The sequence below is a fragment of the Amorphotheca resinae genome (assembly GCF_003019875.1).
Source record: "Amorphotheca resinae ATCC 22711 unplaced genomic scaffold M430scaffold_1, whole genome shotgun sequence".
Classification (NCBI taxonomy): Eukaryota; Fungi; Ascomycota; class Leotiomycetes; order Helotiales; family Amorphothecaceae; genus Amorphotheca; species Amorphotheca resinae.
In genome coordinates, this window is record NW_020194471.1 from 2,416,154 (window position 1) to 2,432,650 (window position 16,497).

The 16,497-nt window shown below is 50.9% G+C and overlaps 8 protein-coding genes across 8 annotated transcripts; 4 read left to right on the forward strand and 4 right to left on the reverse strand.

The window, feature by feature from the left end:
• Nucleotides 1-438: 438 nt before the first annotated feature.
• Nucleotides 439-1,304, reverse strand: M430DRAFT_15142 (hypothetical protein; the record flags this gene model as incomplete). Its single annotated transcript, XM_024863190.1, has 3 exons — nt 439-855; nt 906-1,063; nt 1,115-1,304. 3 exons carry the CDS (start codon nt 1,302-1,304, stop codon nt 439-441), a joined length of 765 nt encoding a protein of 254 aa, XP_024725420.1.
• Nucleotides 1,305-1,485: 181 nt separating this feature from the next.
• M430DRAFT_63095 (hypothetical protein) lies at nt 1,486-2,995 on the forward strand. Its single transcript, XM_024869032.1, has one exon. The coding sequence runs from the start codon at nt 1,496-1,498 to the stop codon at nt 2,795-2,797; it is 1,302 nt and encodes a 433-aa protein (XP_024725421.1). The 5' UTR covers nt 1,486-1,495; the 3' UTR covers nt 2,798-2,995.
• A 510-nt stretch (nt 2,996-3,505) lies between these two features.
• M430DRAFT_32467 (hypothetical protein) lies at nt 3,506-5,159 on the reverse strand. Its single transcript, XM_024866176.1, has one exon. It carries the CDS (start codon nt 4,934-4,936, stop codon nt 3,896-3,898), a length of 1,041 nt encoding a protein of 346 aa, XP_024725422.1. The 5' UTR covers nt 4,937-5,159; the 3' UTR covers nt 3,506-3,895.
• A 1,061-nt stretch (nt 5,160-6,220) lies between these two features.
• M430DRAFT_94031 (hypothetical protein) lies at nt 6,221-8,062 on the forward strand (the record flags this gene model as incomplete). Its single annotated transcript, XM_024869810.1, has 3 exons — nt 6,221-6,337; nt 6,403-6,556; nt 6,609-8,062. The coding sequence occupies 3 exons, from the start codon at nt 6,221-6,223 to the stop codon at nt 8,060-8,062; spliced, it is 1,725 nt and encodes a 574-aa protein (XP_024725423.1).
• Nucleotides 8,063-9,379: 1,317 nt separating this feature from the next.
• M430DRAFT_131890 (glycosyltransferase family 62 protein) lies at nt 9,380-10,643 on the forward strand (the record flags this gene model as incomplete). Its single annotated transcript, XM_024862217.1, has 2 exons — nt 9,380-10,570; nt 10,623-10,643. Exons 1-2 carry the CDS (start codon nt 9,470-9,472, stop codon nt 10,641-10,643), a joined length of 1,122 nt encoding a protein of 373 aa, XP_024725424.1. The 5' UTR covers nt 9,380-9,469.
• Nucleotides 10,644-11,215: 572 nt separating this feature from the next.
• M430DRAFT_79961 (hypothetical protein) lies at nt 11,216-11,695 on the reverse strand (the record flags this gene model as incomplete). Its single annotated transcript, XM_024869590.1, has 1 exon — nt 11,216-11,695. A coding segment is annotated over one exon (480 nt), but the record flags the coding sequence as incomplete, so codon positions are not given.
• Nucleotides 11,696-12,207: 512 nt separating this feature from the next.
• M430DRAFT_32470 (hypothetical protein) lies at nt 12,208-12,771 on the forward strand. Its single transcript, XM_024866177.1, has one exon. The coding sequence runs from the start codon at nt 12,278-12,280 to the stop codon at nt 12,494-12,496; it is 219 nt and encodes a 72-aa protein (XP_024725426.1). The 5' UTR covers nt 12,208-12,277; the 3' UTR covers nt 12,497-12,771.
• On the reverse strand, nt 12,628-15,427 carry M430DRAFT_160340 (hypothetical protein). Its single transcript, XM_024863373.1, has one exon. The coding sequence runs from the start codon at nt 15,259-15,261 to the stop codon at nt 12,760-12,762; it is 2,502 nt and encodes an 833-aa protein (XP_024725427.1). The 5' UTR covers nt 15,262-15,427; the 3' UTR covers nt 12,628-12,759.
• Nucleotides 15,428-16,497: the final 1,070 nt, after the last annotated feature.

Consider the following 16,497-nt stretch of genomic DNA (forward strand, 5'->3'; position numbering starts at 1 on the left):
AATACGACCTATACGTACTGCGTACTGCATCAGGGTTCAGCATTTCCCGAGTTCCATATCGTTTACAATCTTCATTGGAGACCGAGAGCGGGATGAAACATCGCCTCGCTCTGGAGGTGCTGCCCCTTTCCAAAGCGACGTTTGAGATTCCGGACCACTTAAACTTCACTGAACAGCCAATTAGATATCCCGCCCACTGCGACATGTGTACGGAGTATCGCAGGGAGACCCTTCAGCGGCCCGGTCCTACGAGCTCTGGGGATGCTTCCATAGCGACCTTTGACAGGCCCTGGCCTGGGGTCTAATGCCTTTCCATATTACGGCTCCTCCCTTCGCACAAGAAGCTAGGCCTATATGGGATTGCGATGGCCGACGTTCCATGAAGCTGGGAATCGAGACAAGACGTTCCGAACGCGGCAAAGCATCAATCACTGTCGGTTATTCTTTCCAGTGGGTGTCGGCCTCCACTTTCTCCTTCAAGATAGACCTGAGAAAAGTCTTCATGCCGCCAGCCTTCCCGTCCAACCCTTCGGTTTGCATTATATCGTCGTCGGCTTTCTCAACCTCGTCACAGCATAAGCGCTTCCCAGTTTCATATACCTCGTCCCACTCCTGGATCGTAAAACTCCCTTCGCTCTCTGCGACTAATAGATCACCGTGTGAAGTAAAAGCCACCACATGGATTGAATCGGCGCTTTGGAGCTCTTTAAGGGTCGGGTTTTGAATGATAGTTTTTGAGGTCCCATCGGAAGTGAGAGCCAGTATTACCGATGTCAGTGTCATAGCGAGAGGTATCGAGGCAGACAATAATGCTAGTACCGCTGTTTGTAGGAGGGCGGGGAGTATTGGCAGATTCTATTGTTCAACGTCAACCTCCGTTTATAGTCCCGTAAATAGCAACCTACCGAACCAGCCTGGACAGTTTTGGATCCTACAGTTTCGTTCTCTGGTGTCTGGCTAATCTGTAGTGTGACTTGAATAAGGGTTCGAGGGAAATTGTTAATGAGAATAATTTGGCGGAGGGTAGATTGCAGGATTGATTCGAGATGTCGCTCCCGAGGGCCTAAAACAAGTAGTCAGAATGGCTCTGAGTTTAAGATCTTGACATACATACCTCCAACCCCAGCTGCTGGTCGGACAATGGCATCTATAGCAGCTTCTTCTGGAAGCTCATCGCGTCGTTGCACTTCGATAGGCCCGTTGACTGCACCAATCACCGTGTAACCATTTTGTGAGAAGGTGGCAGAACCGTCCGCACGGTGCAGGTGCGACAGTATGGCCGTAGGCTCTGCTGATGCGCCCATGTTGAATGTTGAAGTCCTGTCAGGCGGCTCACTAAATCGAAGTGAAGGGAAGTACTGCGCAAACTGGAACTTTGCTCAACATTTGAAAGTTTCCAAGCTAAAAGCGGGACTACCCGCTGCCCCGCTTCGTCGTATCTAAGACGTCCAGCTCCCTGTGCCACTCTTTCTTTGACATCATCAACAACAACAAAATGCCTTCAAGTACAGCACAGCTAAACGATCAAAGAGAATCAAAACCATCAGCTGCGGCTATACCGGATCTGCGAGATCGTCTGCCAAAGCTGCAACCTCGACGTCGGCCGCCCCCTCCTTCGAACCCGCTTCCAGTACCTGAGACTCCGAACCTACCTCCCCCGCCAGATCCCTCCACACTGAGCTTTCAGAAACCAAGCAGGCGTATCCTCTCACCACAAGACCATGAGCTCTTTCTTGCTTCTCCAACATATAAGCTAGTGCTTGCCTTCGTGTTTGGCCTCACAGACTCAGTTGTAGATACACCTGTCTCCTCAATTTCCGACGATGATCTGAGGCGCCCCGTCACGGTCATACTAGAGATTCTTGATAAGGTGGAAGATGCTGTCAAACGAAGTCCGCCAGAAAGTCAGGGTGACTCCCGATTTGGAAATAAAGGGTTCCGCGATTTCATCGACTTAGTGGCGAAGGAGCATTCGAGCTGGCACAAAACACTTGGCATTTCCTCCGACGAAGCAATAACTGAAGTCTCCACTTACTTCCTACAATCATTTGGAAATCGCACCAGGATAGACTATGGCTCTGGCCACGAACTGAATTTCATGTTATGGTTACTCTGTCTTTACCAACTTCAAATCCTCACGACACCCGACTTTCGCGCCCTTGTATTAAAGGTCTTTACTCGATATCTCACTCTTATGAGACTAATACAATCGACATACTACCTGGAGCCGGCTGGCTCACACGGTGTGTGGGGTCTCGACGATTACCAATTTCTGCCCTTCTTGTTCGGCGCGGCACAGCTCTTGCACCATCCGTACATACGACCCCTGTCGATACACCAGAACCTCATACTCGAACAGTATGGTCAAGACTACTTGTACTTGGGCCAGGTAAACTTTGTCAATAGCGTCAAGAACGTTGAAGGTCTACGATGGCACAGCCCCATGCTTGACGACATTTCCGCAGCTAAGTCCTGGTCCAAAGTTGAAGATGGCATGAGACGGATGTTCGTTGCCGAAGTCCTCAAGAAGTTACCCGTGATGCAGCACTTCCTATTTGGGTCTTTGATCCCAGCAGTGGAGGGTATGAGTACAGAAGAACAATTCGGTGTCCGCAGTGAGGATGAGGAGCCCGAAGGGGGGGAGATGATCGTCATGAAGGACGGAATGAAGCATGTTCATCAGATGAACAGCTGGGGTGACTGTTGTGGGATCAAGGTACCGAGTAGTGTTGCTGCCGCGCAGGAGATGAAGAAGAGAATGGGCGTGGAGAGCTTAAGGAGGATACCTTTTGATTAGACTCGAGATCAATAATAGACACATTTGTATATAAAATTCGGCTTCGAACGTCGAATATGGGCGTTCAAATGCCGTTCATAAGGAAACTGGAGGCGCTTGTAACTTGGAAATGAGTAAATGCCTCGCGGTCAATATCAATATCTATCTGCCTAGGGTCGCTTGTACATATATACCTATCTATACAAGTTACAACAAAACGTTTATCCCACCTAAGTACCTCTCTCCCATGATGGTTGGTTACTACCTACCTCACTCATCCTTTTTCTACTCTTCTCCACGATGCCACTTATAGCAGCGCCATGTTCTTGGCTCCTTTCCTTTCTTTTTCCTTTTTTGAAAAAAGAAAAGAAAAAAAGAAGGGGTGGGGGGGCGTGGGGGGGGAGGCATCCACATCCAGAACCTTTCCCTCCAGACTAGGTAGGGTAGGATCAAAATTTTGTTGGGCTCAGCTGAAGGGCAACTACCTATATATGCCGATATGTCGAGCAGAGTTGTGAGTCGTATATTGAATGATGTCCTCGAGGGTAACAAGGAAAATGCGGACAAATATTAATGCAAGCATGAGCAAGTGAATCAGTGTGGTTAATCTGGCTATTTATCCTCAAATGCACGGCGGTCTGTTACCTACCTACTTACCCATCTTATGACAGAGAGACACCATCCAATGGCGTTGATGCTTACCTTCTCCTTTTGAAAGGGTAAACTTTTGCTGTTGTCAATCTATTGAGAGAATATCGGTTGCTTCATTCTTATGTACAAGCTGGGAATCAAATATTCGCTGTAAGGCCACCCCCCAGAACTCCAACCAAAATGCTACGCTTTGACGACAAGACCGAAAAATGCAGTTGGGTATCGTGCTCGGTAGCGAGAGAAAGGAAGGAGTCTTGATATCAGAAAAAGCAAAACGCTCCCAATAGTCAGTAACCCAGACGCCAAACAAAAACAAAGTCATCTGCCCGCCGATCGTATGAAAAGAGACCCGCACATTGCTCCTTTCATGCTGTGACCGAGATGCCGACCAGGGTACTCCGGGATTTCTAATTCGCCCACGCCATGTGGGACTTTCACATGTAATATTTTCTCTCCATAATCTGTATCTCAATCCTCCCATATCGTATCCAAATTAAGGTCGCCCCGGTGTTCTGCTCCGCATACACTCCATCGCTTCCGTTTGTCCCGCGAGCCAAATCCCATTGTTCTGCCACGGGGTCCGAAACCTTCAAGAGAGCCCTTGATCTTTGACTCTTCACTGGCTCCATCTGCGACATCAGCGTCAGCTTTCAATTGTGCTATTTTGTCCGCTTCTATAGCCGCCTCCTCTGCATCAGGTGAATCTGGTATGGTTTCCAAACTTGATATACTAGGACTTCGGGATCTGGCAGAGGTGGGCGTGGATGGAACAGAGGATGATGCAAAAGCTCCAGGGTAGCTGAATGTCCCAGTGTAGTTGGTCGTGCCGAGGAAGGATTCAAATCTGGAATATTGGTATAGAGGGGAAGATGTAGCCGAAGACGGGGTGGTGGGAGTCGTAGTGCCCGCTATAATATTCTGCTGAGACACGTATCGAAGAGGAGAAGATGGTCGACGGCTGCGTGGTAGAGTGGCGGATGGTGGAAGGCTTAGAATTGGGGAAGTGCTTCGCTCGGGGGCTCTCGGAGTCTGCTCGTCCGAAGAAGATGAGGTCGTCTCGCTGATCTCTCTTGGTCCTCGGTTTGGTAGACCCGGGAAGACTTCATCGACGGGTTTTCTAGGGGTGCGGACGCGATTAGGAGATCCCGCAGGACTCGAGGAACGCTGTGGTGGGAATGCGAGCAAGTGACCCGCTGCGTTCACTCCAGGCATGGACTGAGCTCGCGACATAGGCGCTCCAAGAGGGCTTGCTGTAGACCTTGATCTCAGGTGTCCCCGGGCGGATGGAGAAGTATTCCGTGGCCGATATGGAATAGAGGGAGAGGACAAGGTGGGGGACCATGGCGAATGCGACTCTGGCTCTGTCACTCTTTGAACCACGGGAGACTTCCAATCGAGTTCGCGGTCTCCGTTTTGATTGTCGGGGAGTGAGGGTTCTTCAAGTCGAAGGGTGGGAACTGGAGAGCCCTTGAATTCCTCCATTCTCTTGGTCTCCGGGACGGGCTCCATGATGGTATCTCTAATGTGTACTCGATGAAGCAATAGTAGAACTGGCAGGCGACGAAGTGTGCTTTTGCCCGCAAACAGCAGCTAGAACGGAAGGTAGAGCAGTCGTGGATGGAAGAGGGAACCGATCTGGACCAAGCTGTAAGGGTTGGCGCTCACAGAATGGCGGGCTCCTGCCAGCGGCTACGCATATGACTTCGGCATCAGCGACGCCAACGCGTACAGGCTTGCGACGCGGTTGGGTGTCGATGTTATGAGCAGGGCCAGGAAGAGGTGAAGGTTTCGAAGGGCCGGTGGTCTGCGAGGAGAAGACCTCCGTCCGGGTAGGCGAAGGTGCAGCCGGGGCCGTCTGAGGCGGAAGTGCCAAAAGCTGGGGTCGGCCAATCACACGCTTCAGCTTCAGCATCTGGACTGCAAGTATGACATTGTATTCTACACATCATTGGACCCTTTCTGCCGCCTTGCCTTCCAACAACATTATACCCTTATTAGATTGACAGTCGTGACTACTTTTGCTGCGTGCACACTGTCTGTTATATTACGAACTACCTACCTACCACCGAGACTCTGGCAATCATGGAATCCTCATCTGCCCATCGTCTTGAAGCCATTCAATCCGAGCTTTTCGCGGATCCAGGGGGGCTTGAACACCATCCATTCAAGAATCTCCAAAGCATGGGGAAAGTTACTGTCACATTTACTGTCTATCACAATTACTGTTTTTATTACAATTACTGTCTCTGTAGCGACAGTAAAGAGCTTAAATCCTACTACATATTGGCTCTATCTAAACAGCACCTGACAATCTCCTCAATCGGCTTATTCTTCCTAAGAAATCACGATATTTCGGCAGAATAATATACAACCCGCGTTCCCGAAAACTTGATCATACCCTTCCAACACATAATAGGCCGTCCAGCGAATCCAGACAAACCATCATGATGAAACTTCATTGTTCCTAAGCCTAGAATTCAGAAGCTCGTGGAGAAAGCCAGGAGGAAGCGAGCATTATAAAATGTGTGCCGTACTCATCAACGCTTTACGGCCGTACAATAGTTATCATGCACTCGCGGGGATTTATCCATTCCTGTTGTCGATGAGGGGCAAACACCACAACAGGTGATCGATAGGGAACAGGATATCTAACTGCAACGGCCGTAGTGATTATTATATATCGCTTTTCTCTTGTTTTGTTTTTACCCCATGGGCGGCCACGTGTTTTGATTCCGCGAAACTGTACACTGCTTGCAAGCATATCAATTAATTCTTGCTTTCGTTGTCGACATCATGAGCGGCTTTTTATCCTCAGTATATAGCGTCTTCACGTCCGAAAGGGCACATATCGTGGATGACAAGGCCGAAGCTTTAAGAGAGCCATTTAAGCAATGGCCGAATGATGCAGGGGTACGTCAAGTTAACTCTACAGTGCATGGCCTGCTTTCTTTGTCAATCGCTGATTATTGCGAAAGTTCAATGCTAGCGTTGAGCAGCGAGAACCCACCGAGCTGGCTGTCAAAGGTTGGCTCCCACCAAGTGTTGCGGGAACTTTGTACAGGACCGGCCCAGGCCATTACAAGGTTGAAGATACAGTAAATGGGACATACAAGGCAAGCCACTGGTTCGGTATGCGGAGATGGCGCATATCAAATTGATGATACTGACTCTGCGTCAACAGATGGCTTTACGCAGATTCATCGGTTCCAACTTATTCCAGATCTAAAGGGTTCCTGTACCGTTCTTTACAACTCACGGCGGCAAATCGATCCGCTTCTAGAGCACGTTCGGAAAACAGGAAGGCTTAATTGTGTCTCTTTTGCCCAGAAGAGAGATCCATGTACGAGTCTATTTCAGAAGATAAAGTGTACTTTTGAGCCCCGTCGAAATACGGATCCATATCTGGCAAATATTGGAGTCACAGTGTCGACGAACCCTGCGGGCCTACGACCACAACCACGGGCTACACCGCAGAGCCTCGACCCCGACGGACCTCGCACTCTAGTTGTAAGAACCGATGCCAACTACTTCAAGGAAATAGACTTGGCTACGCTAGAACCTATTGGGGTTGCGCAACAGCAACAGCTCCATCCAGATTTGAAAGGTCCCCTGTCCTGTGCACATGCTCAGTATGACCACGAGACTGGGGATCTGTACAACTATAACCTGGACTTTGGGTCGGTTAGCACATACCGCATCTTCAAGTCATCCTTCACAACCGGGAAGACTGAGATTCTGGCCACCATTTCAGAGAAGGAAGTTCCACCTGCCTATATTCACTCTTTCTTCTTGACCGAAGATTTCGTGATCCTTGCTGTGTGGTCGTCGCACTTTGTGAGCTATGGCATCAAAATTTTATGGGATAGAAATATCCTTGACTCAATAGGTCAATTTGACCCGGAATCAAAAGTGAAGTGGCTCGTCGTCGATCGGAGACATGGCAAAGGTCTAGTCGCGACTTTTGAGAGTCCGGCTATGTTCAGCTTCCACACTGTGAACGCATGGCAAGAACAGCGTTCGGAGACGAGCAATTCAGTGGATATCTACTGCGACCTCGTTCAGTATCCAACGCTTGATATCCTTCACCGATTTTACTACGAGAATCTTGTTTCAACCGGGCCTGGTGTCTCGAAATACGCAGAGGAAGCAGAACGGAGCAAAACTAGCCAGAGCCTCGTAAGATACCGTCTGGCAAATGTCCCACTCGGTCCGGCCAAAGAGCAACAGCCTACACAAGCACAGAATGCAGAGATCGTTCTCCAAGTTCCCAGCCCATCGGTTGGCGAGTTGCCTACAATCAACCCTTCCTATTCCACAAGAAGGTCGCGCTTCGTCTACTCTGTGGTTGACCAAGGCTATTCATCTTTCTTCGACGGAATAGCCAAGCTAGATACAGAGACTTTAGAAGTGACGTATTGGAGGCAGCTAAGACACACCCCCGGCGAGCCAATCTTTGTGCCGGATAACACGAGGGAAGGGGAGGATGCGGGATTCCTCCTCAGCGTTATTTTAGATGGGGACAAGGGAACGAGCTATCTGCTCTGTTTGGATGCAAAGACAATGGAGGAAACTGGGCGTGCAGAGTGCGATAACCCTGTGGGGTTCGGTTTTCATGGCCACCATGTGCCACACTGAGGATAGGGGCGCCGGCTTTATGTTTTATAGACTTAACTTCCGTGCTAGAACTATACCTTCATGATGGAATCTCTGATATCTGTTGTTGCTTCTTCTCTTATCCTTATGAATCAGAGTACCGATGGAGTGGGAAGCAGGTCTGGATTGATACTCGAGTCCCGACGTGGGGCACGGGTAGGCACTCGAACAGCCGCACCCCGCGTCGCAGCCCGGCCCGACGAGCGGGCAATCCTCCCCTCGGGACCGCCCGGGGTTCCCGACAGAATGCCTTTGTACTCAGGAGATAGCCACATATCATTGCCCTGGACATTACGGGTATTATCTGAGAATCATCAAGTATTGTAGTATTATGGAGTATCATAATTCTTGTTGTTCTATTCTTCTTCCCGTTATCAAAGAAATAACAGTACCTTATCAACTGATCCTTCCGCCTCCGAATCTTTTGCAGACTTGCACTTACACAGTGGTACAAGAGAATCCGTTTTGATGTGGACGTTATCCTTTGTATCTGTGACTTTGCGTGACAGATCTTGGAGATCTCAATACCTTGCAGTACAGTACTGCTAGTACTGGATACGAATAGAGATACATACAAAGTGCCCCTTTTACCACAGCGGACATGCGGTCAATTATATGTGGACGACGAGTGGCAGTCTTTTTGTAATGGATGATTGAAGAAATGGACAATGAGAAGCCAGCGAGTCTCCGTCGCAGAGCCGCGCGAGATTGAGATTCTTGCAACTATGGGATTCCAACGTATTTGTAGGTATATAGCGAGACAATGGGCCATTCGACTGTCCATATAGCCAATAATGTAAGAGAGAAGAACATAGGTACCTAGAGCACGCATTCTCCAACTCAAATACCATACATTTTCGAGACACGATGAGCCGCATGGACTTCTGAGATAGGGGCCTTTGTACGAGTCAGATTACTAGCCGATCAATATTATATCTACAGTAAAAAGTAAAATTGTACCTACACGGGCTTTAGCGGTGCGTCGAACCTTCCCCTGGGATTCTACTCTTGTTGTGATAGGGGGGATCATTTCGCATGAGTTCATTGTTTTTCTCGGTGCTGCCAACTCTCACTCGTACTCGTTCGTACCTTTCAATCGCTTTGGACCTAACCGGAACGAGACTGCACCGACCAGCTGGCCTTCGCACGTCTTCCCTTGCGGCGAGTCCTCCCATCTCCAACTCTCTCAACGGCGCAAACTCATTCGAAATCCCCCCGCTCTGGGGAAGCGAAGGACTCTCAGAGTCTGCGACATTCTTGATATTCTCGACGGAGGAGAGTAGGACGGTGGGTCGATCGATCTTCGTGCCAGAGGCTGCCAGATGCGATAGAGACGACGCCCCCCGAAAAACCATCGAATCCAGGACACCCAACAATACAACGCTCGCTATGGGGCCGGTCCGCTCGTTCAGGCGCACAAACCCGCTCACGGTCATAGTGGGCGTGGTGTTGTGCGTGGTCATATTTGTCTTCTTGTTTTCACCATCCAGTTCGGAGACGGCAGCGGCCCAATTTCGAAAGGCCAGCGCGGCGTCCAACCCACTCTCTCCACCAACATCTCCCTTTCGAAAGCCTAATGAGAAATCTAATGGAAACCGCGTTCCGCCTCCAGTCGTACATTACCATATGAACAATCTTTCGAGCACGAGCGATCCTGTGGGGAACAGAGAAACCATCCTCATCTTGACGCCTCTCGCGAGATTCTACAAGGAATACTGGGACAATCTGCTGAAACTCACCTACCCTCACGAGCTCATCACACTTGCATTTATCATCCCGAAGAATCGAGAAGGAAATGCGGCGACGGCAGCTCTACAGGAGCAGATCACAAAGACGCAGAAGACTGGACCAGAGAAGAAGCGATTTGCTAGCATCATCATCGAGCGACAGGACTTTGATCCCCCTCTGGCTTCCCAAAGCGAAGCAGAGCGCCACAAGATGGAGAACCAGAAGGCACGCAGGGCAGCAATGTCAAGGGCCAGGAATTCCCTTCTTTTTACCACCCTTGGCCCCTCCACGTCGTGGGTCCTCTGGCTTGACTCTGACATTGTTGAGACACCACCAACCCTGATCCAAGATCTTGCTGCACACGATAAGGCGATCATTGTTCCCAATTGTTTTCAGAGATATGAGGATCAGAAGACGAAGCAGGTGATGGAAAGACCCTACGACTTCAATAGCTGGCAAGATAGCGATACCGCTCAGCGGCTTGGGAGCCAAATGGGACCGGATGATATTCTGTTGGAGGGCTACGCAGACATGGCTACCTACCGGGCCTTGATGGCATACATGGCTGATGACCATGGAGATCCCCACATGGAGGTTCCACTTGATGGTGTTGGGGGAACGGCGTTATTGGTAAAGGCAGAGGTGCATCGTGACGGTGCCATGTTCCCGCCATTTCCCTTCTACCACTTGATTGAGACTGAGGGGTTTGCAAAGATGGCAAAGAGATTAGGATGGAGTGCTACGGGTTTGCCGAACTACAAGGTATGTGGTCCTGGTCCTGGCGTCCAACATCACGAGACTGACGGCAGCGTAGGTTTACCATTATAACGAATAAAGTGAGATGTCCGGGACAAACCACTCACACCTTCAGGTCTAATAATGCTAAATATGGGGAGGGGTGAATATTGGCTCGCATCAAAAAGCCGTAGGGATGGCCTTGTAGTTTACTTGTGCGTAAGGCGTTGACGGCATAGCATGACCTATTGCCCCGAAGATTCGGCGGGCTTGTGTACACCATAGAGGAGTTTTGTGTGTGAAGATTCTCTATTTCATATATAGCATCCCCATTGCCCATCCGAGTGAGACATGGTCCTTGATGCTCTAAGATGTTTCCATATTCCGTGTGATATGCCTGATACTCTTCTCCAATGTAGAATCTTTGACAAGGTCGCCGCCATCCCAGCCCAAAGGGGTCCCTTCTTCTATCTAATACACAGCCCTTCTTCCAGGGAGGATGAATGGCTCTGCACCACCAATCCACCTATCCCAAGCCAGCCAACCATGGAGTGAAATCCCAATCTCATATAAAAAAAACTCCCATCCATCCATCACATCATCAATCACACAACCCTACTCCTCCCCCATCCCCAACTACCTCTCCTCCTCCCCCTCCAGCTCCTCCAACCCTCCCTCATACCTCTCCTCATTACAATAAAACCCCACCAGCGCTCTCGCCCCAAGCCAATCCCCCCCCCTAACCAACGCCGCCACATCCACATTCAACGGACTATCCGTGCCCGGCTCCCCCAACAACCTAACCACCGCCTCCAGCGCGCCCACGATCCCGAGAATCGGTGTCCATCTCTCGCCCAGCACATCCAGACACACCTCCCCCGTCTTCCACACTATATTCGCATGACATACTTTCGTCAAGAAAGTGATTTTCGGCGCGCCCACAGGGTAGTTTGGCGGGAGGATAATGCTCACGAGCCACCGACCGGAATGATAACCGCTACTGGGGGGCAAGGAGGACCCGCTGAGGATCGCGCGGAGGGTGAATATGTTGGAGGAAGAGAGGGGCGCGAGAGCCGGGATTAGTGGGGAGGGCGATGAAGCGTAGGCTGAGAGCTCGGTGAGGATGCGTTTGCTGGGCGTGCGCGAGCTGCTGCTGCTGCTGCTGCTGGGAGGGGAGGAGCGCTTGCTTGTCGTGGACATGTTTGGAGGGAGGGAAGAAGGTGGCGGATATGTATATGTGTGTTTTTGTTGGGAGGGCGAAGGAGGCTTGCTTTTGAACGTCGGCGTGGTTAAAGGTCGTGTCCTGGAGAATGAGCTGTGTGGTCTGGGGAGTGTGCTGTGTCGCGTTGTATGCTGGAGATGTTCAATCGTGGAGAGAACTTGCCGAGGCTGAAAATCAGACGGGAGTTGCCGCCACTACTCCATACACAGCATGAGGTAATCGTGGGTCTTCATTGTATTCCAAGGGGTTCGGGGTATTCAGGGTCCTACATCGAGCATTTTATATATTCACAGAAGAGCTGCACGGCTTTTGTAAATTTGCAATGTCATTATATGTTCGCATCAGTACCAAAGGTACGAGCGTTTAACGTCCTAGGTACAGTATCCTGCACTTGCTCCCAATATCCACCCATCCAATCACTCCAGTACTCGTCCCTTAAGACTGCAGGATCGAGATAATAGCGCCTTGCAAATAACCCCTAGAGCCATAAAATCCGAAGTAAAGATCTGCTCATGTCCCCTCTACTCCTGAGGCCAGACGAAAAGCAGCAAAGCAAAAGCTACGACCATCTTCTCGCAAGACGATCCATCTTGTCATTAAAATGCGAGGTCATCTCGAAACAACCCAACCCAACGTCCACCTACACTCGACCATCTTTCCAAATGAACAGCGTTCAAGGACGTATGCATAATGGAAACATGCCGACAGACCATGAGGAACGTCTTCCCTAGAGGTGTCGCTCTAAGCAGAATTCGAATGCTTGCAAATTAGCTAAATTCGCGGCAACAGAACATTCAAAATGAGAGCGCCAAATCTGATGCTAACTCGAAGGAGCTCGTGAAAAGGACAATATGCACATGGAACCCATTTCTTCCTCGTCCAAACATCAACATTGAGTCCGACGTTATTGGTGATGATCGAAGCCGAGATTTGGAAGCGCTAAAAACAAAAGTGGGTAGACGGTGAAATGTTGGTGAGACCATGGTTGTTTTTCTCATTGCGCGGCATCTCTTGGCTTCCAGAACTGCATCATGCGGCTAATACGTTTGCCCTTGCTGATCTTCTCCTTTTTGTCCGTTTCGACGATGCTGGGAGGACGGGATTCGATAGAAAGCTTACTCTTTTCGCCATGGGAACTGCTGATCAGACGAGATAGACTGGCTATGCTCGATCGTTTGCGCGTGACAGCAGCAGAGGACAAAGAGGCGGAACGCTGGCCCTCACGGAACTGATGGGTGCGCGCCGTGGGAATGGTAAAGCTAGTCATCGTGGAGTTGCTGCTCGTAAGAGAAGGGACGCCATCGACTGATATTCTCAATTCTGGACCGGGTTCACCAAGCAATAAGGACTGGAACCCACCCTCGTCAGTAATCGAGGACGGAGCAGTAGAGATACGCTGCGTGTCGTATGAAAATGGAGAGCGAGGCGATGGTAAGGGGGATTGAGTCATAGAGTTTGGGCTTGTTGGAGTAGCATAGGGCGGTTGCAGCGAAAAGGGCTGCACATCGACAGGGGCAAGGTCCTTCGTAGGTTTAGGCTGAAGAGGAGGTGTTGCAGTGGAATCCGAAGACTGTGCTCCAGAGTCAGGTCTCGGAGGATTCACATCATCCGCGACTTTGACGATACTCGGCGGTTCCTCCGGAATAACTTCATCCTTCACCGAGGCGCTTGAATTCGTAGACTTCATACTAGAAGTCGCCTGTCGTCTCTCGCCCTCGCTCAAACCACTACCCTTGCGCTTAACCCCTCTCATCGAAGATTCATCAAGCGTCCAGTCCATTTCTTTGTTGGCGTGCATGTCCTCGGCATCTACAACCTTGATGTCGATTCCCGAAGAGCCCTCTTCATCATCCCCAACCTTGCCGCTGTTTTCCTTATCCGAGGCAGGCTTGCTATCTTCCCATTCATCATCTTCCTCGTCTTCCTCAAATACGTCAGCCATGGTAGAGCTAGAATTTAAATGGCGAATTCCGAATCGCGGATTCTCGAATTCAGGAGAAGAAGCAGCTCGTCGATGATAGTGCATCCCGGGGCCACCAAAATTTCCCATTCCAGCGGCGCTATGCATTCGCTTCGCTCTTGCTATGGGACCAGATCCTCTATGAAAAGCATCCCATTCCGAGTCTCTTCCAGAAGGTGTATTAAAAGGGCCCAGTGCAGCATCCAGGTCAATGATTGGGGTCATGGAGCTTTCATCCTCTTGTATCTGAACTCGCCGAGGGACCCATGATGAGAAATCAGTACTCATCTCAGGCTTTACGGGGGCTTCCGCATCAGGAGCACTCTCGTCCGGCTGGGTCAAATCGGGCATTGACTTCTCGCTCATTGATCCGTATGATCGGTGAGGCGGGGTGGGCGATCTCCGACTTTGCTTCTGAGAGCGCTGTCGAGATTTACGAGATAGAATGGACCCGGCCCACGATTTGACCTTCTTCTGCTTCTTCTTGCCGGTCTTCCTTGATGCCGAGGGCTGTCGTGTGAGAGGTTGTTCAGTAGACTCGATGGGGGGTTTGGGACTCGTTTGTAGGGGAGATGAAGGTTCGGCAGTCATTGATCGTGGTTCCTTTGACGATCCAGAACTGGTTGGACGAGTCTGGGGAGTGGAATCCTCGTGGCCAAAGAAGTTCCATTTCTTAGACGCAGATCTTGGGGTAGAAGGGGTTGCAGATGTTGCGGGAGACGGGAGGTCGGTAAGCAATGGATTGGAACTATGCCTACGCGGACTCAGGCAGTCTGTTGTCGAGAATTCCTCTGGCTTGAAATCCAACCGCGCTGCCGCCGTCTTGGGTCGAGTATCCGTTGTGTTGTTACTCGGAGGAGGACTCTGTTGTTTTTCTCTAGGCGGGCTCGGGGCAGAGAGGGAGGAAAAACTACCAGTGGCCGAATGCCCAGCCCTCACAGTTGTTCCAGACGATTCGCTTGATACCATGGAGAGCGGTCGAGGAATGACTTCGATTTCTTCCGCAAAACGTAGCTGCCGGTGATCTTGGCCACCACCCTGGCCACCACCCCCCGCAGGCGAGACAGGAGCCGACCCTGCTCGCGGGACACTGTCAGGTTTCAGGATCAGGGAAACGTCGCTGACTGAAATTGCCGCTGAACGTCGATGCTGGTGCCCTTTTCTTCCTGGAACGGGACCAAGCGATGAGGCTCCTCTGGTTGGACTTGACGAAAGCAAGTCAGCACCTCCATCCCTACCGATTAGCTCGCTGGCTCCCCTCTTGTGGCCTGCAGGTCGAGTGGGAATTGATCTTGTACCAGGACTGAGCGGTGGGCTTGCGAGACCAGAGTTGGTTGCTCCCCCGAAGGAGAACGAAGGCAGGGCGGTGGCTCCAGGGCCTAGCTCGAAGGCAGAAACAGGACGGCGTGGAGACCTTCGAGAATATGAGGGCGTAGGAGTAGGTGACGGGGCAGGAAAGGTGAAGGCAGGCAGTGGAAGAGGTCCGTGGTGGCTATGGGCTCCTCCGTGTTGTGCTGCTTCCACCGTCGAAGCCATGTTGGGAAAGCCTACACAGGCGGCGAGCGATGGGTGTGTCAATTAAATAGAAATCATAGAATCTCGACGTGGTGTAAAGGTTGCGCCGAGGAAACAAAATCGAGGGTCTAAAGATCGGGGACCGGGGCAGATGAGGCAGATGAATGGTAGGCAACGAGAAGTGAAAAGATCTGTAAGGGACGCCAATTGGCATCAGCGTTGCACAAAGTGAATCTATGGCTGGGGTATTGTCCAAGGCAGGTTGATTCGGCGGTGGATGGTGGGTTGAGGTCCTACCTTGACCTTTGAGAAGATCCAAGGATTCGAGGCTGAAAGGGCGCGGGCGGACGAGCGATGGACAGGCGGGTGGGATGGACGAGATGGGAGAAGGAAGGAAAGCGTAAGGAGCGGACGACGAGAGAGCACTCCAGAAGAGAGAACGTCTTTCGTCAAAAGGGCGCGCAAGAAGAGAGGAGGGAGGGCGGAGGAGGAGGAGGAGGAGGAGGAGGGGCGGAAGCTGTTGATGTTTGGGGAAGAGATATCGCCAGCGTTCAAGAAGAGGAAGCGGGAGGAGGAGGGAGGGAGCGCGCGAGCCAAGCCAGGCCCAGTCAGGTCAAGCGGTCGGCCCAGAAATTAGACGGTTAGCGTGGGGCCTCAGGCGACGCTACGGTACGTGAGGCCGTGGGCGCAGCTGCGGATGGGCGAGGCAAATAAATAGGTACAATATATATCCTGTGCATGTACAATATAATGAATCGTTGAATTGGGATAATCGTTGCCGCGCAAGATACGGTATCTTACTGTCGGGTACTGCGCTGGATATTGAGTATTATCTACCTAAGAAGAAATATGATGCCCGTATATTTTCCATCTAGGCGACCCTCCTGCAGCGACAGACAGATAGATACATGTAAAGTGGTAACGGAGTATTGCAGCGACATGCAGGCAGAGATGGGTGCCTGAGGCTGCAAGGCTGCTTTCTTCAGCTCTGGCTACTCCGTCCACGGCAACCGCTCCTGCCCTGCCGGACCCGAGGGAAATAACGAAATAAGCGGAGGGGGATCATCTTGTTACAGATGCTGCGTTGGGTAAGGCGTCACTAATCATAACTCAGTCCCGTGACCATCGATTTGCCCCATGTCCCATCTTTGCCCGGCCAACACTGCTGAGACGAGAGAGAGAGAGAGAGAGAGAGAGAGAGCGCGCGCGCGAGGCTGAATTCCATATAATTAAAACATGGTGATATTGTATTTATTG